Consider the following 20,180-nt stretch of genomic DNA (forward strand, 5'->3'; position numbering starts at 1 on the left):
TCCCTGGAGTGAGGTACACCTGTGATATAATGTGCCTTTCTGAATCAAACCAGGAGACTTGTAACTATTCCTGGGACTAGTGGTGTAATAGCAATCTGACCTTCCACTGTTTGGTTTTGCTATTAGTTGTTAGTTGACTCGCATTGCTCTCTCCGCCACCATTTTTGTTTAGATGAAACCAAAGTTACATTGGTGACCCCATGGTTATTTATTTATTAAATTACAGTAATAGTAAGTCTGAACATGCGAAGGAGGTTTGGGTGCAATGAAAGGGAGATATCAACACTATGCAGTTTATTATTTTTTTTTATTGAATCAGAGAAAGTCAATGCAATGATGACAAACTTACAAAATCCTTCATTAAGGCAGCTTGCTGCAGACTTGGCCAAACTTGGTGAAAATTGGGACTGCTGTGAAGGGATCATTAGAAAATAGACTGGAAATGACTGGAAATTAATGCTAATGCTATAAATAATAATATAGGAGGATAAACATCTCAAAATTTCAATATTTTACCTATTTTTCACAATTTTTAATTAAGTCCAGATCCAAAACCAAAACCTTTTGCGTTTGTTCGACAAAACCAGTAGCAAAGCTGAAACATGAAGTTTGGTTAGAAGAACCAACACTGGTTTTGAAACCAAAACACAGGGGTCAGCGCACATCTCTAATATTTATACCTAAAATCTTCACAGATTAAATGCATAACAATAATTCTTAGTACATCCCCTTCTGGGATCAAACCCTTATGTGAGGTTTACAAGGTTTAGCTGGTAATTAAGAGTTAAGGGTGTGACCCCAGAGAGGGACATACTTTTAATTTAGGGAACCTGTGGTTGAATTAGCTAGACAATTACCTTTGATGTGGCAGGTGCCAGGTTCAATCCACGAATGGGGGAAATTGATTTATTTGTTTTTGAGGGGTAAGTTGAGCTAATTTAATAACCTATAAAGATTGCCACTTTATTACTATTTTTATTTAAGAAAATGTGATAGAGTTTATAGAATATTATATGTTAGATATACTACTGCCATCCAAATGAAAATTGGTTTTAACATTGATTGTAACAATATGCAGATTTGAGTCTAATCAAAGTAAATTACTTGTGGTTGATTGTGGGGAAGCTGTATAGTATAAGATATGTTTAAAAAAGAGACATTCCTGATGTCTCCACATTTCCGGAAAGCGCGATTAAACCAGGCAGAGAAACGCGTAAGAGGAGCAGAATAAGAAATGCTATGTACACTAAGGATTCTGTGGAAATGGCTGCAGTATTCTGATAAAATGAATGATGGAATGAGAGTCCCGGGTCTGGCTACTAAAACAGAGTAGAAGGTAATTACAAGTAGTATACTGCTCAGAGATCTGCTGCTGGGAGAGGAGAACAGTACAGAGAGAGGTGTGGATTTCATATCTCCACTGGTCATAAAGACTATTGAACTCCAGTAATTAGTGATCCCAATATAACTGTGGACACTAATGTTACATACACTCCGGATTAATGACACATTAAAAGTCCTGAAATCCTAAATGGAGGTGGAGAATAATAACTACAATTTGAAAGGAACTGTCTTTCTGTGTGTGCCAGAAGCTTTAAAATGTGTCAGATTCACTCTATGCTATATAAAAGAATATCAGTGTGTGGACCATTGGATTTCAAATCAACACAGTCAGGATTATCTAATCAGATGACTTCTGTATGTTTGTAAGGTGGATTGTTTATATATGCTCAAGATTTATTTATTTATTTATTTATTTATTTCTTTATATATGTATGTATGGTGTATTTGTTAATAAGCACAATTATATATTGAGTTGATTAGTATTATTTAGTTGGCTGGTTTAAACATTTGGGCAGAGAGTATGTGCTTCCCTTTTATTCTATAAAAAGTCTTGTTTTGGAGCCATTGGCTAGCCAACTGCCACTGCTGCCACAGACGCAAGGATTGTCTGTGGGATCATTTCTATTCAGAAAGTTGAACATAGTACTCTTGCTTTGATTCTTTGTAAGAATAAAATAAGGGTTTCTGGAATTCTGAGCCAAACGTAGAGACTGCACCATTAGGATGTGCCCTATTCCCTAAGAATGCTATCTAAAGTAGACCATTTTCATTGCAAAGAATAATGAGCTAACCAAGACATGCTGGAAACTCTTGCAGGCTTGAGGATTTGTAACAAAGTGATGAGGAAGTCAGATGCAGAAATAAAATTGGCACTTTAAGCTGTTATGCTATCAGTAATTAATGACTGAACTCAATCCAATTGAGTTGACAAACTTAAAAGAAAATGGAAATTTGGACTGTTTGTTCTCCTGCCTCTCCACTTACTTAAAGACGTCTTTAAAAGCTAAAGTAGGCTGTGCTATATTAATGGGGTCCATGGTCTGAGAAAACACTAGGCGGCTGTCACAAACAGGGGGAGTGGAGCCACTGTAATACTGGGGGTTAGCTCTGGCTGTGGTGTGGAGTCTAAATGAGTGTCCAGTCTTCACTATAGACGCCCCCAAAGAGGTAGTAAACTTCTTGGCATGCAAGCCCAGATTCACCCCTATAGGCAGCTGCTGACTCAGAAAGGAACAGAAATTGAGGGACAGGAGACATACGTCATTGGAGACAGGCCATAGGTCAGGGAGTACAGCACAGAGTCAACACCAGAAAACACCAGAAAACAAGACAAGAAGGATGAGAAATTAAGAGACAAAACACAAAGAGACAGGAGGAAGAAGGTTATGAAGGGCAGCACAGATTCAATGTCAGGAAAGGAGACAAAGCACACAATAGCCAATATAAAATATAAAATATTGCTCAGACACTGAGTGAACTTTTGAACCAGTCAGAAGATGCAAACCAAAGCATAATAGATAGATGGACAGAGTAGAGTGGATGGGGGGAATGATTAACAGGCAGTGGGATTACTAGAGAGTGACAGATTTGTATAATATGAGCCTGTTGACACACTAACTTTAACCTACCTCTTTAGATAAACTCACAACAGTCTATGTTTCTCATTCTCTAGGTTTTATCTTCTCTGCTGATAATCAATAAAGTTTAATCACATTTGCTGATAATCAATAAAGTTTAAAATGCATTCTGTATAGGAATAAGAAACTAACAATAAATCAATACTGACTGCAGTATTTTCCTGTCATTCGCTTGTGGTCTTTAGAGTCGAGTGAGATCTAGAACATCTATACTAAGGAAAGGCAAAGGTCTGTACCTCTGTCCAACAACATGAGGCATACTATATAGAATAATTTTAAAGTGTCTGACATGTTTGTAATAACACATAGTAGTAATATTATGTATATATATATATAGAGAGAGAGAGAGAAAGCGAGAGATAGATGTATATTCTTTGCATGTACATGCTCAGGATATTATGTGCAAATACAAGCAGGTTATGATGATAGTGTTGGTAGAGCAAACAGTATTTATAGTCTTCAACTAAGTTGTTTTGATTTAACATTGTAGAAGAGATGACAAACAGTGTTCTAAATCTAAAAAAAAATACAGGCCGTCACGTATCATTCCATTTACATTACAGGACATTGCAATGTTCCACTTAAGTCCAGGTCTTGGACTTCACTGCAGCATTAACTCTAACCAAGTACAGCAGTTTTATGATATTTCTGAGATGATGATATTTTCCATTAGATTTGGTAAAAGCTTGTCCTCTAGCTTGAAAAAGCTCCCACATCGAGTATCTAATGTAAAAATAAAATCACCATTAAACATTGGTTTAACAGTCATATCACTGCGTGTTTTGCTTTCCAACTGTTTCCCTTCGGACATCAGACACATCTTTTGGGACTCGTACTGTTATTCCATCGATTGCTTTTGTCATGCAGATCTGGCACCCAAGACGGGACCTGCAAGATAAGTGAGAATTTGTAGGAGATTTCCATCAAACCATATATCACATATTGCACTTTGGTTTTCAGCCAAAGAATAATGTATGCAGAAGGGAGTGACACATCTCGTATGATCACTCACTGACTGTGCATATCGTGTAATATTGTCAAACAAGTAGACTTGTTTCGTCAAACAAGTAGACTTTCTACTTGTTTGACAATATTACAGGATAAGGTCTTCTCTTTTGTTCATATGAGTACACAAGATTGGAGTGGATTTATATGACTACGGTGAAGCACGCAAGCTGCGTGTATTGATGAGCATGTTTCCAAATTGACATCTGGTACGCATATGCACACACTTTGGCTTTTGGGACTATATTACCCTAAATACTACACCATAGGCGCCTTCCCCTTCCACCCCGATTTTGTAGAATTCTGATGGGTATATCATCCGAACTTTGAAGGGAGGCTGCCACCTTGTATGAAGGTGGTGTCCGGGTGTGAATAAGAATTGGACAATTACTTATACAATCTTGAATTGAGCATCACGATTATTGTCATTGTTTGTTGGCTTTGGCTATATATATATATATATATCTATATATATAGATATATATATATATATATATATATATATATATATTGTGACAAAGAGGGATATTTGCCAGTGAGTGGCCGACAAGCAGACAGGGAAGTCATGTCTAGCCAAATGTAGGTGGTGGGGATATTTGTGTACTGTTACTGGATATGATTGCTGTACCAGCATTGGAGCTGTTTTACCATCCTGACAACTACTAATAAACAACTAAATGGTTCAGCATACCTGTGTCCGATTCCTGTGAATGGTGTACTTTCTCACAAGTGGTGTCATCGTGGGATCTATAGGACAGCTAAGACACAGCCATCCTCCCAGTCTCCAGATGCAAGGGTGGTGAGTGGAGTCTGTTAAAGACCACTATAATCCCCCAAACTGTGAATTGGGTGTGGTCCAGAAAATCAATCAAACTTGTAATGCTATGTTTCAAATGTGTTGCTGTGAAGAGACAAACCTTTGCATTGGGAAACTGATTAGCACCTGTTTTGTTGCAAAATAAAGCAGAAGTTAAAACACTGCTAGTCCTTGTAGTGCCACACTTGTTAAGGGTTCAAACTGTGAATTGGGTGTGGTCCAAAAAAAAATAGATTTTTTTTTTTTTGGGGGGGTTTGTTTGCTATTTACCAATGAAGGTTTCACAGCACATGTCAGCTGAAAAAAAGGGGTTTAAAAACAAACAAAAACAAATTTATTTTCTGGTAATTGTAGTACCACACCTTGTGGGTCACTCAGTTGTTAATTTGGTTTGGCCCAGAACTTTTGTTGTTACCTGAATGCTGAGAAAAGCTAGGTTTCATTTCCCAGCACATACTCCTGTGGGAATGGAAGACATTTTAAGAACCCTAGTGCATGTAGAAGCAGTGCAGGAGGAAATTACCCGACTTCTCCGTGAGGAGATTGCTCAGGGGAGATGGGATAGAGAGGCTCCAGCTAATACCACGTTACAGAAATTAACTTCTGATGATGACGTGGAGGCCTATCTAATAGCCTTTCAGCGTGCCGCCACCCGTGCCAAGTGGCCACCTGGGTCTTGGTTCGAATACCTGGCTCCCTATCTTTCAAGAGAAGCACAGCGAACTTATATAGACCTAGATGAGGACCAGGCTGGCGATTATCAGCGGCTGAAAAACGCCATCTTAGCGAGGGTTGGAGTCACCAGAGCAGGGGAGGCCCAACGATATTATGACTGGAGACTCTCCCAAGATATACCAGTTCAGGCTCAGCTTGGTAGAACATTAAAGAAGTGGTTGCAGCCAGAAAAGAACACTGCGGGTGGAAGGATCGAAATTCTGCCCATTGACCACTGTATCCGGGGTATGAACCAAGGGCTCCAAAGGTGGGCGCGGCAGGCAAGTCCTCAGTCATATGGTGAATTGGCTGCTATAGTGGAGAGATACAGTGCCTTGTAGCATATGCCCAAATCTCCGTTGCCCGCTCCAAAGTTTGTGCCTCGGTCAAAATCTGGCATATGGAACAGTGGACCGGATGCTGGTGAGGAGAGATTGCTTGATAAAAAGGCAGCCAAACCTGCATTAAGTCCAATCTGCTTCAAGTGCAATGAGCCTGGACATTTGAGGGCTCAGTGCCCAACGGTAGTAGAGCATATGCGTTGTTCACTAGCACACACACAACCAAGCTATCCGAGCTGCTGTACAATGAGTCCGGTTACCAAGAAGTCCTGCTTGTTCTGCATGACTGTGTTTGCGAATCACCAACCGGTGCTGGCTCTGGTAGATTTGGGTAGTGAACTGTCCTTGGTTTCCAGCTCCATATTACCAGAGAAACTGACGCATAATCTGCCCAAAGTGAAGGTACTCTGTGTCCATGGGACTGCCGAGGAATATGACAGGACTCTTTCGCTAATTACTGTGAATGGACAGACAGTAACAATGGTAGCGGCCGTTGTTCCAAAACTGCCATACCCTTTAATCCTGGGCAGAAACTTTCCACTGTTCAAGCAGATCCTCCAGGAGCGAATCCAGCCGGACACGTCGGCAATTGAAGCACCGGCCGAAAGTCCAGCCTTGATGGAGGAGCTTGAGGGAACAGGGAATGGAAAGCGCCAGGATCTACTACAAAACCTGAACCAGACAATTCAGGAAAATACACCTCCTAAGAGGTGGGAGTGTAGACAAAGGAGAGCTGCACCAGTACCAATGTAAATCCAGACCCTGGCATCGTTCGTTGGTGAGACATCCGGTGAAGGGGCTACGCCTCCCAATGAGGACTCAGACTGGGCAGGATTGTCTAACTTGTTTCCACTAAGAGACTTTGTCCGAGACCAATTTGGAGATGTTGCCTTAGCTAATGTCTATAAGAATGTGGTTGAGATTAATGAGGTAGAGAAGGCTAACAAGCCTGCAGAAGGTATAGCCTATTATATGGTAGAGAAATATCTGTTGTATAGAGTTGCTAATGTACAGGGTAGAACTGTGGAGCAATTTATGTACCACAAATCCATATATCACTTGTTCTCAAAGCTGCACATACACATTTGTGTGGGGGACACATGGGGGAAGATAAAACACGGGAGCGGATATTGCTCAGGTTCTATTGGCCAGGAGTGTACGGGGCAATAAAATGGTTTTGCCTGACATGTCCAGTATGTCAGAGAACCTGTCTGAAGCCAGACTATCAGGCCCCGCTAGGTCCCATCCCTGTTGTGCAGACCCTGTTCAAGCGTATTGGTATGGATTTGGGTAGGCCCATTAAAGAAGTCGGCCTGCGGCCATCAGTATGTATTGGTTATAGTGGACTATGCCACTAGGTATCCCAAGGCTATACCTTGGCACAATATAAAGTCCAGCACAATAGAAAAAGAAACTACGATAAGTAAGCTGTAGTTAGAATTTTCCAACCAGGTGACAAAGTTCCCATGAGGGACGATCTGTCCCCAGGGCGGGGATGTGCTCTCCGCAGTGTCAGCATCAGCAAGGTTGGCGACGCAAATGGGAGGGTATGTGGCAAAGAGTATTATTTTCCACAGTTCTCTGTAAGGGAACAGGTAGGAACACAGTTAGTCTGCAGCAGCAGGCTGCAGTCAGGGTTAAGTTTTCCCTAGGCTCCTCTTTGAGCACATACACACACAGGTGTTCCACATGGGTGTGATTGGTTTGCTGTGATTTGTTTGTAGTGCTTGGGTGGAGGATAAAGACACTGTCTTTATGTGTGGGTGGGACCCCCGATGCCAGTGAGTGGCCGACAAGCAGACAGGGAAGTAATGTCTAGCCAGATGTGGGTGGTGGGGATTTTCGTGTACTGTTACTGGATATGATTGCTGTACCAGCATTGGAGCTGTTCTACCATCCTGACAACTGCTAATAAACAGCTAATTGGTTCAGCATACCTGTGTCCGTTTCCTGTGAATGGTGTACTTTCTCATATATATATATATATATATATATATATATATATATATATAGTATCAAGATATATTAACCACAGGTATGTCACAACACATTTAATTAGGCAGGTGTTATCTTTCATTATTACAATATATATATAGCCTGTAAAGTAGTGAAGACATTATCAGGTTGGTTCAAAAGAATTCAAATATGAAAATTAAACCTACCTGGGCTTGCACCTCTATGAGAAAAGCAAAGTTGTGATCTACAGGAATTACCAAAAGTGACATGATCATTTGAAAATGCATAATTGTATATACAGTGGTCGAAGTGGAAATTTAGAAGTAGATGTATGGAAAATGTAAGTAAATGGATTTTCATAGTTTTACAATGACAGCATTAGGAGATGTGGCCTTACATTATTGTTATGTAGGTATGTATGTTAATTGAATGTGTTTGTGTGTGTCTTATAGAGCAGTGTGCCTTGCTGTGAGAGAAGGTGACTGTCTAGGAAGCAGAGTAATTGCCAGTTGATGTTACCTATTGTAGAACAGCTGCTGTCTGCCTGGACAAACTGTTTGACAGTGCAGCTACACTGTTTATAGCCCCTGAACAGATCCGAAGGTAACTACACACTGGCCATTTATGTGTGAGAAGCAGAGGTGAGAGGTGCATTTGTCATCATACTCACTGGGCCCGATTCATTAAGGAAAGTAAGGCAAAATAAAAGAGTGCATTTGCTCCTGGACAAACCATGTTACAATGCAAAGGGTTCAAATTAGTTTATTATTTTGTCCATAAGTAAAATACTATCTGCTTTCTTTTTCATGTAGTAGACAAATACTTAATAGCTTTATTTTTACACATTCTTGCCTACTCCTGGAAACTTGTTTCCGGGAGAAGGGGCGTGACTGGAGGGCGGGAGGATGCGGGGTGGAGCCAATTGCGTCATTTTGGCCCTGCAAACCCGCTAAACCGTCATTTACGTCGCGGCCTCCAAAAAATGGCGTGATTCACCGAGAATCGCGTCATTTGACGCGATTCTCGCTGAGTTGCGGGATGCGGAAGAACTGCCAGCTCTTGCGGGAGCCCGGGAGACTGACCCGAATTTCGGGAGTCTCCCGGACTTTCCGGGAGGGTTGGCAAGTATGTTTTTACACTGAAATATAAAGTTCATCTATGACATGCTCTTCCTCAAATATAATCTGTCCCCACATTTTAAATTTACCTCCCCCTCCAACGCAACATGGTTTTGCCAAGGTGCAAAGTTAATCCTTTTTTTTTTGCTTTTCTTTCCTTAATGAATCACGCTCACTGTCTCACGTATGTGTAGGTTTATGTCAGGCGTACAAAAGATACATTTACACTCAACCAGGTCATGAGCACAAGAAACATTTTATAACATTTGTTTTGATAGCACATATCACATATGCCATTAGGTTTGATAAAATACCTTTATACTAACAGCAGGTATAATATTCCTTCTGGCGTATGAATAAAAGTAGCAAAAAAATCATTCTAAAATATGCCCTAAAAATCATATAATACAGACATGATCAATGAAGAAAGCAATATCAGATTCATAAGTAAATCCCCAATCAGCCAATCAGAAGCAGCTAGTTTGACAGACCTTTCCTTCCACTGTTCTACCTCTCCAAGCTTAAGAAGGAGCAAGTGTCAGATCCAAAATTTGCATAAGGACATAGGTGTACACTTCTTTTGTGGGCACGTGCAGTGCAAATTTTCATATTTTATACTAAACAAACGTGTGTATGCACAACTCAGCATGCGCCTTGTCATCTTTTCTTTAGACAGACAGCGTGTCCCCATCCCCCGCAACAAGCAGGAGGTTGCATGAGCAATTTGAGCAGTCAAAATATTGGGAAACCTGTCAAATAACCTACGTACCAGACTCATGGTAAGTACCCTTTTGTAACTGTGTTTCACTTAAGATATTCCACCCCACACATTTTCTAGCATCATACTTCTTCAGACAGCAGGAATGTATACACTCCAAATATATGCCAGCCTTCACCACCTACTCATCTATCAACATCAGCTGGTTTGAATTGTGCAGCTTGAAAAGTTGTTCACGCTATGGAATTCAAAAACGCTTATGTCTGAGAGGTAACAAGTCTGTGAAGCATTCCATATATTTGGAGAGAATACATGCTAACCATCAGAAGAACATTTTACCTTACAAGTAATGTGAGGTACACTTTGCTAGAGAGAATGTTTAACTAACTAAAAAAATGGGTATGGTATACCATTTAATAATAACCATTTACAGTATGTCCTTAATATTTCTTAGCATCTTCATCCTTATCGAACCTATTTTATTTATAAGGCGTCATAGGATCCATAGGGCGGTAAGGAGAGGTGGAAGGAGAGGAGGTTGTGGTAAGAAAGCGGGAAGAATGAGATAGAGAAGTCACAAAGTTAAGAGAACACGAAATCAAAGGATTGTCCATCATGTTGTGTGTGAAAAAGGTCCACTATTTGAGACCATGAGCAGATGTGATGGAGAAGTTTATGGAGGCAGAAATACCATTGGGGTTATCATCGGGGATGTTTAAGTCCTCAAGGATGAAGGTGCGTATATTGGAAGAATCAAAGTGGGAGAGGCAGTTGGCAAAATTTTCTAGGTAGTAGGATTTGGGGCAGAGGTGGAAAGGGGAGAAGAGACGTATGGTGTGAGTCTATGGTGGTAAATGTAGATTAATCCTTTAAGGATTCTGGATATAAGACAGTCATTTGTCTTTGCCATTATGTCACTGTTTTAAATAATACCAGTGGTCAAAATGGAAACTTACAAGTGGCAAATATAAGTGAATGGAATTTGATAGTTATTCAATCAAAGTATTCGGAGAAGTGGCGGTATGACATACCATTGTTTACCAGCCCACTTCGACCATGGAATAAAACATCACAAAACTGCACCTCTCACAAGCACATAACATAAAAAGCATTATTATTATTTCTCAAGAGCATTGTTTCAGAAGGTTTAATGTAAGGGTTCCAAAGAGACAAGTAATGAAATAAAGTACTTACGTGTCAGTCAGTCCAAAAGCTAAATCCAGCATGTCCATCTCTTCATCTGAAATGGAGCTCAGCTGGTGGAAGACCTTCTGATCAAATATAAGGTGACAAGTGGAACAGGCTAGGGTCCCCTCACAGGCACCTTATAGAGGAGAAGAAATAGTAACAAATCAATTGCTTTGCTGGAAAAATGCCTTTAATAGTATATTTGTTAATAATAATTAAAGTCAACAACAAAATATATAGTTAGAATTATGAAAATATTAAAGTGACAGTTTTATTTACTTTGTTTTTACTTTTTTTAATGTTTACTTTGCTAATTTAACATTTTTTTAAGTACAGTATGATAACTTAATCTCTTACCAAACCCATCAATATCCAGATGATGATGGATGACCACATCCAGTAGACTCTCCCCTTCTTTGGCTGTTGCTGTCAGTGTTTCACCATTACGGTTGATGAAATTAACTGTCAAGTTATCTTCTGAGCTTCTGAATGGTAAAGAAGACGAAAGATTTTAATTTTAGCTATATGTTAGCATATGATTTAAGTGTCCCCACTTTTCTTAAGCAGTTAGAGCTCATTCTCCCAAAACGTTTTTAGATTTTAATAACCTGGCTTCCTGGTCCGAGATGAGATGCATTTCTTTCTTATTCCCAGGTATACTGGATTCAGCTTATCCTTATCCCAACATACACTTTACTATTCTGAGAACAATCAGGTGCCAGATACTATAATTTTTTTTAAAGGATAAATAGACACAAAATGTATATATACATCTATATAACATGAATGTAATTAAAATCTGCAGCTGTGTTAAAAAGTAAATTGAAATTTAATATTTCTGCCCCTTAATTCCCATACCCAACAGAAACAAAAGAACATACACAACAACTTATACAGTATCTAAAGTGGTTGTGACACAGGGAAATGTTCAAATGGCAATGCATAGTATTATTATTTACTTATTATACTTTATTGATAAAGAACTGACATATTACCAGTACTGTACATTGAGGGATTCATGACATTCAATGACATGAAACAGAAGGTAAATACATTATGTTATGCCCCTGTGTTTGAATCTATCAATCTGCAATATATACAAAGCAATTATGTTACCCAGAAAATTTCAAACTACTCACCCAGACTCTGTTTTCCATATAGGCTGATAGAAAGGTAAGATAAAAGGTAAGATAGAATAGGTCTGTTCTTTTAAGTATATCTCAAAATATCTTCACATAGACTAGAACTGTGATAGATAAATGGACAGATTTAGTTAAGTATAAACTCTTATTGGACATTACTGGAGGGGTTGGTAATAGAATGTAGTAGCTTTGTCGCTGTTTTCAATATACATAAATTTACAAACACAGTAAAGCAGATGTGTTAAGATTTCAAATTTTGACTCAGATTGTAACATATTGTACATAGAGGACTGAGTCCAAAAAGTATTTTTTTTATGAAACTCAAATTGTGAACACAATTTTGGATTCTAAACTTGTTCTGCTTTTAATTAATGTGTGATAAAATAATCCCCCCTTTCCCCTCCACCTTAAATTAGTGACTAAAAAGCATCACAGATGATAAAAAAAAGCTCAAGTTATAAAGCTAAATATGTTTAGCTAATTACATGCAATTTAAATTATGCTGCATTTTGAAGTTTTACCAAGCGATTGGAACAGACAATATGTTTAATAGATTAAATTAAGTGAAAATATTTCAATTATGTCAGTGTAGTGGTTTGTCCCTTTTTGTCTTTAAATTTCTAACCCTTGGTGCATTAAAGAAGACTTGGTGATGAAGAAGACTCAAACCTTCGGAACCAATAGTTAGATGGTTGATCTCCAAACTGAGGTATAGTAGTGCATGGAGGGGAAACTTAACTGCCTACCATTACAGCCTACTGTTGTCAAATATTTACTATGCTATCTAAAAGGATGTGTCTTAAAACACCCATGTTTTACATCACATTGCATTGACAGATGCAAGCAAAGGTTATTTTTGGAATGTTTACCTGTCACTAACAAATGTGTTAAAACTTGGATATTTATAAAAAAACAACAACATATGTTTATACAAAAAGAAAGAAATGAAGATGATTTTTACAGTTTTTATCGTATTTACTTTGAATTACAGAAGGTTAATGACCAGTATGTGTTATCATTTTGTGAAGAGACCTTGAAACTCCCCTACTATCTAAGAAATTTTACTGCAGGGTGATATGACCTTGCTGTATTATTGCAACCCTGGATTCCTCTAATCCTTACTAGGGTTGCTGATTGAAGATTTGATAAATATAAGTTATGCAGAATTTCTGATTATAGTCATAAAGAATCAAGGAGTTGTGCCATGTTGTGATGTTTCACTCCAGACTGAATATACACGATTATTATGTGCAATGTTGCAAAACTGTGTTATTCCGTACCTGCTACAGAGGACTATTAGTTACAATATAGTGTTATTAAATACAGTTCTACTTTTAAATGTCAGTTTATTCATGTGTCAAATAACTTTTTGATGTGAATGTTGAGCATCCATTGTAAGCCCTTTTTTTAACTAATGAGGTGTGGACACATTGGGGCAGATTCAATTCCCCGTGTTGTACTTTAGAACAACGCAGACCACACACTATTACTGTTACTAAAGTAATTGCTGCGCATTACTACCGTTACTACGGTAATTTCAACTCTGATGTTTACTCGCAGCTCTATGAGTCGCAAGTAAAAATCTGTTTTAAAATTACTGCAGTAACAGTAATAGTGTGCAGCCCACGTTGTTCTAAAGAACAGTGCGGGGAATTGAATCTGTCCCATTGAGAGGAATATACACATAGACAGTGATGTTTACTCGCAGCTCTATGAGTCGCAAGTAAAAATCTGTTTTAAAATTACTGCAGTAACAGTAATAGTGTGCAGCCCACGTTGTTCTAAAGAACAGTGCGGGGAATTGAATCTGTCCCATTGAGAGGAATATACACATAGACAGTGAGGGTTATTTAGTAAGATTAAGGTCCTGATTCATCAAGGAACGTAAATGTCGATATGTGCTGTATTTTGTGTTAAATTGCTCTGCGCATGCCCACAAAAGAATTATATGCCACAGAAGGCAAGTGTATGCAATTCATCTTCGAGCGCAAAGGACACTTACAACAGACTACAATTTCATGGGTGGAATGTGGAGGGGAATGGGCGTATGTATGTAGCAAATTAACAGTAAGGGCATGCCAAGATCGAGCGCCCAGCAGAAGTGCCAAATTCAAGCCTTGGGCATCTCCATGGTATGTGATTTTCTGTTGTATCGCTTGCACCAGCTACAGGGCAGGCATACGTGCCGAGTGATAGTGATGACGGTTGTGTATGCATTGCTAGAAATTGTAAAAATGCATTTTATGTACAATAAACATTAGTACCATCATGATAAATGTATATAATGGTGGGAAAAACAAAACATTTTCATAAAACGTTTTTTCAATAATTACTATATTATTAACAGGTGACAATAATTGAATACTTTTCTCCTGGAACTTTATATTTCACATATGTATTATACATATCCTGCAGTGTATTGTCTTTCAGAGTTCCTGGCAGTACATGGGCTTTTCATTCTCTCATTAACAGCCCTGTATATTCAAATCTGCCCAGAAGTTAGCTAAATTAATGCTTGAATAAAGAAGAAAGTATAGAGATACATTTATATAGGAGCCCCCACATGAGTGATAAGAGGAAGTGTGGCAATTGAAATACATGTGCAAACATCAAGGGATAAATTGTTAACACTCTTGACCATTTTAAAGTCAAACTACATTAAAACTGAAAAATATATACATGGCCAGAGAATGTGGTTTTGCCTTTCCCTGAATATTAGAAAGAGCTATTACTTTAAGAAAATAATTTAGGGTACAACTTTATATCATACTTGTCAACTCTCCCAGAACCTTTAGGAGACTCCTGAATTCCGGGTAGGTCGCAAGCACTTGCTTGTTTTTGAAGATATGATCACATCACGGTAGACTTCAGTATTTGACTATACCATGAACACCAAAAAACACAGCAGCCATAATACTACACAAAATCAATGTTATATTAGGTAACACAATAGACAATTTGAGAGCCACTTATCTACACAGTTCTATAAAGCATAACCACATTTAATAGAAAAAAGCAGATAAATTTCATGCCAAAAGTAGAACTATTACTGGAAAACTGAGGTACTGCATGAATTAATATATGTAATCTGTAATCTCTGTACTATGGATTTTCAACACCTTTTTAAACTAATGATATTGCATTCGATCCTAGTTCAATCTCTATTCATTTTTTACCCAGTGTTGGACTTGGCATCTTCAGCCGAAGATGTGATGCCCCTCATGTAGCAATTAGCTAGTGCCTTGGTTGCAGCATCATTCTTAAGGCTTATGTGACCATGACGGCTACTCAGAAGTGTCCGCAAGAGTCCTGGGGCCCGGCGAGCCATGTTCAGAGAGGAGAAGTCTTGACTGCAGCTGCTTAGCGTTTTGTCAGCAACTGAATGGAATGTGAGATTATAAGGAGAGCAAATATTATGCAGAATGAACCATCCCACTGTGGGTGTAAGCTCATACATAACACACACACACACACACACACACTCACTAGCATATACACAATATCGTACCAGCTCTTCTCACACTGAAATCATGACGATCAGAGGCTGCAAGGTCAATTTAGCAAATGCTCTTTAACAGAAGATTAGTAAATGTCATATTGCATAGTATTTTTTTTTTACAAGACAAAGTAATTAAGATCATAGTACAAAATACAGTACACATAAAATTAACCACAACAGTAGAGCTGTGCAGTCAAAGTACAACATAACATATGATATTAAAGTATATAAATTAGTAATAGTATATTAAAAGGCTTAATAGAATATAAAGGTACCATGGCTATAAATATAACTAGATATTAACATAGAAAATGTTTATGCTTTGCAATTGTCTCTCTTTTGTCTGCCAAGGTGCTTGATGTATCATTGAAAAAGTGTTCCTCTTAGGTCTTTTCATATGTTATGATAGTAATATGGTATAATTTACCACAGTGCTAGAAGAAAAATATTTTCCACTAATTGTACAAAATAAAGCAGAAAGTACAGGCGGTGAAGGCATGCTCTTAACTTTTAAGTGCAGTCCAGATGCATGCAATACAAGAATACAATACATGAATACAATATATTGCTGCTATGCAGGTAAAATTTGCCATGTGTGGAGCTTTCTAGCTATACACTACATTGCATATCTGTATAGTATAACCTCACCATTTAATATGATCGCTATAATATTGTTACATATTTTACACACCTCCCTCAAAATCCCTGGTTTGGTGCCTAAATTTGCCTAACAGGATCACTTTCCTGCCTGCCACCATTTTACAGATACAACTGCTTGTAATTAGAACAGTTGTCAATTGTTGAAGGTTCAAAGTAAATCACTCAGTCCAAAACCAGGAAGCCTTTTCTAATTTAGAAGAGCCAGAGAATGTTATAGCACACTTGCACAACACCATCAGTAAAATATAGCTCTGGTTCCCATACCTTTGAGTAGTGAAGAGCTGACTAAAATAAGAGAGGGAAACTTCTCATGTGGACGCATGGTCAGCCACAAGTATAAAACCACCAGATACCCAGTAGTAAAACTAAACACGAATGGAGTCAGACCAAAATATTGTTTCAATAAGGGAATAGAATCCAATAGGGCTATATGGCCAAATACGCATTAGTTACCAAAATAAGAGTTTCCCTTTAGGGTCCGTCCCTAAATCACGCTGTCAGGTTATAGTAAATTTCACCCAACCTTATTTATCACACTGTAATTCTAAATGCAGCCAAACAGAGAAGAAGTTATAGACAGGTACATGACAGAAGCCAAAGAAATGAAGAAGAATTTCAGGAAAGAGAATTTTGACCCTGATACGGTTAATGATGGCTGGTGGACATCAGCCTTCTCATGGTTAAATCCTAGCAATTGGGGCAAAGGTATTTTCGCATGGATTTCAGGCATTTTAATATGGATAGCTAAGATATTAGCTTTATTGTTGTTGCTATATGTCATTTTTAAACTAAGCTTATGTTTTTTCCAATGTTGTTTGAAAAGGTGCAGAAATGATCTCATTCTGAATAAGAAGTCTCTTAAAAGACATGTAAAGCCCAAACCGGTATCAGAGGTTTATCTTGTCCTCTTCGAGCTTTAAAGCTCTTTTGTACTCTCCCCCCTCAGTCTTTCACATTTTCTTTTTTTATTATTTTTAAGAATTAGGTGTACATGAACCATAGACCTGATTGAATGTATCTTTACCATCCTCTAAGGGCCTATTAGAGGTTCCATTGAATTGAATGAAGTAGGTCGGGTGCAGGAGTGCTTCATGCACACCAAAAGGATAGGCAGGGTAATTATAAAAATGATAAAAAGAGGGGTTTATGTGAGAGATATACATTTTATGAACTTCTTAAAGTAATGCATTTTGTATAATTACTATTGAAAGAAGAATAGTCTGCAGCTTGCAGAATATTCTCTATGAACTTTGCCTCACATTCATTTCTTCTTCGCCAACATGTCTCTTCTCAAGAATGTGCACATCCAGCAGCTTCGGAACCAGGAGCCCACGACCCCCACTTGAGGCCTACGTGACTAAGATAAGACATCTGCTTTACAACATGCCCACAAACTGCTGACATGGTCAAGTTGCCTTGAGAAACCTTGCATTCCTTATCTCTCTTATTCTGTGAAACTATGTATAAATAAAGCTACTCTGACTTAGGGCTGGTCAGAACCAGATACATTTTCAGCCCAACATCTGAAGTTGTCTGTCTCTCTATCGATCGATACCCACAAGGTATAGCAGCCGGAGTTCAGGAGAAAGGACCCGTTTAGGTCATCTCTGACACTAGCTATACACTACATTGCATATCTGTATAGTATAACCTCACCATTTAATATGATCGCTATAATATTGTTACATATTTTACACACCTCCCTCAAAATCGCTGGTTTGGTGCCTAAATTTGCCTAACAGGATCACTTTCCTGCCTGCCACCATTTTACAGATACAACTGCTTGTAATTAGAACAGTTGTCAATTGTTGAAGGTTCAAAGTAAATCACTCAGTCCAAAACCAGGAAGCCTTTTCTAATTTAGAAGAGCCAGAGAATGTTATAGCACACTTGCACAACACCATCAGTAAAAATATAGCTCTGGTTCCCATACCTTTGAGTAGTGAAGAGCTGACTAAAATAAGAGAGGGAAACTTCTCATGTGGACGCATGGTCAGCCACAAGTATAAAACCACCAGATACCCAGTAGTAAAACTAAACACGAATGGAGTCAGACCAAAATATTGTTTCAATAAGGGAATAGAATCCAATAGGGCTATATGGCCAAATACGCATTAGTTACCAAAATAAGAGTTTCCCTTTAGGGTCCGTCCCTAAATCACGCTGTCAGGTTATAGTAAATTTCACCCAACCTTATTTATCACACTGTAATTCTAAATGCAGCCAAACAGAGAAGAAGTTATAGACAGGTACGTGACAGAAGCCAAAGAAATGAAGAAGAATTTCAGGAAAGAGAATTTTGACCCTGATACGGTTAATGATGGCTGGTGGACATCAGCCTTCTCATGGTTAAATCCTAGCAATTGGGGCAAAGGTATTTTCGCATGGATTTCAGGCATTTTAATATGGATAGCTAAGATATTAGCTTTATTGTTGTTGCTATATGTCATTTTTAAACTAAGCTTATGTTTTTTCCAATGCTGTTTGAAAAGGTGCAGAAATGATCTCATTCTGAATAAGAAGTCTCTTAAAAGACATGTAAAGCCCAAACCGGTATCAGAGGTTTATCTTGTCCTCTTCGAGCTTTAAGGCTCTTTTGTACTCTCCCCCCTCAGTCTTTCACATTTTCTTTTTTTATTATTTTTAAGAATTAGGTGTACATGAACCATAGACCTGATTGAATGTATCTTTACCATCCTCTAAGGGCCTATTAGAGGTTCCATTGAATTGAATGAAGTAGGTCGGGTGCAGGAGTGCTTCATGCACACCAAAAGGATAGGCAGGGTAATTATAAAAATGATAAAAAGAGGGGTTTATGTGAGAGATATACATTTTATGAACTTCTTAAAGTAATGCATTTTGTATAATTACTATTGAAAGAAGAATAGTCTGCAGCTTGCAGAATATTCTCTATGAACTTTGCCTCACATTCATTTCTTCTTCGCCAACATGTCTCTTCTCAAGAATGTGCACATCCAGCAGCTTCGGAACCAGGAGCCCACGACCCCCACTTGAGGCCTACGTGACTAAGATAAGACATCTGCTTTACAACATGCCCACAAACTGCTGACATGGTCAAGTTGCCTTGAGAAACCTTGCATTCCTTATCTCTCTTATTCTGTGAAACTATGTATAAATAAAGCTACTCTGACTTAGGGCTGGTCAGAACCAGATACATTTTCAGCCCAACATCTGAAGTTGTCTGTCTCTCTATCGATCGATACCCACAAGGTATAGCAGCCGGAGTTCAGGAGAAAGGACCCGTTTAGGTCATCTCTGACACTAGCTATACACTACATTGCATATCTGTATAGTATAACCTCACCATTTAATATGATCGCTATAATATTGTTACATATTTTACACACCTCCCTCAAAATCGCTGGTTTGGTGCCTAAATTTGCCTAACAGGATCACTTTCCTGCCTGCCACCATTTTACAGATACAACTGCTTGTAATTAGAACAGTTGTCAATTGTTGAAGGTTCAAAGTAAATCACTCAGTCCAAAACCAGGAAGCTAGTAGTCATAATAACCACAATCATCAGTAACCAGTTGGAATTTTTAAATCTGATGATGTGGGTGCAATAATTCAACAGAGAGGTAGTCATATCTACTTGCTGCTTGGCTCAGGGTACAGTTTTCCATGATAACCAGGCCAAGCTATTAAAGATCCTGGCAGGTAGTTCTAATTAGAAGCAGTAGTATCTATACTATGGTCTTCAATTCATTCTTCAATGAGGAAATATGCGGATTGCAACATATTATAAGAAATGTAACTATAGTAAGTATTGTGAAGGCGGATTTCTTTATCAAACAGCTCTTAGAATAAGAACAGTTACTGTGAAGTTCCAAAACAGGGACCATCACTGGAAAGGTAAGAATTTTAGCAACTGTAGTTCTAAGCTGGCAGTGCAAATAAATAGCATAACCATGGATCATGACATGGAGATGACATCAGCTAAGCCAAGGGCTGGATCAACTAAGGGAACCTTTGTGTTCCTATTTCGTTCTCCAAACTCACATATACCTCAAGTACCAA

The 20,180-nt window shown here is 38.4% G+C and overlaps 1 protein-coding gene across 1 annotated transcript; it reads right to left on the minus strand.

Annotated features, from left to right (window-relative positions):
• Window positions 1-3,035: 3,035 nt before the first annotated feature.
• Window positions 3,036-15,380, minus strand: LOC142100761 (adrenodoxin-like). The gene is made up of 4 exons (XM_075184559.1): window positions 15,157-15,380; window positions 11,196-11,323; window positions 10,845-10,974; window positions 3,036-3,869 (listed from the first exon to the last, which is right to left on the minus strand). Exons 1-4 carry the CDS (start codon window positions 15,306-15,308, stop codon window positions 3,752-3,754), a joined length of 528 nt encoding a protein of 175 aa, XP_075040660.1. The 5' UTR covers window positions 15,309-15,380; the 3' UTR covers window positions 3,036-3,751.
• Between the last annotated feature and the right edge of the window lie 4,800 nt (window positions 15,381-20,180).

The sequence above is a fragment of the Mixophyes fleayi genome, chromosome 9, assembly GCF_038048845.1.
Source record: "Mixophyes fleayi isolate aMixFle1 chromosome 9, aMixFle1.hap1, whole genome shotgun sequence".
NCBI lineage: Eukaryota > Metazoa > Chordata > Amphibia > Anura > Limnodynastidae > Mixophyes > Mixophyes fleayi.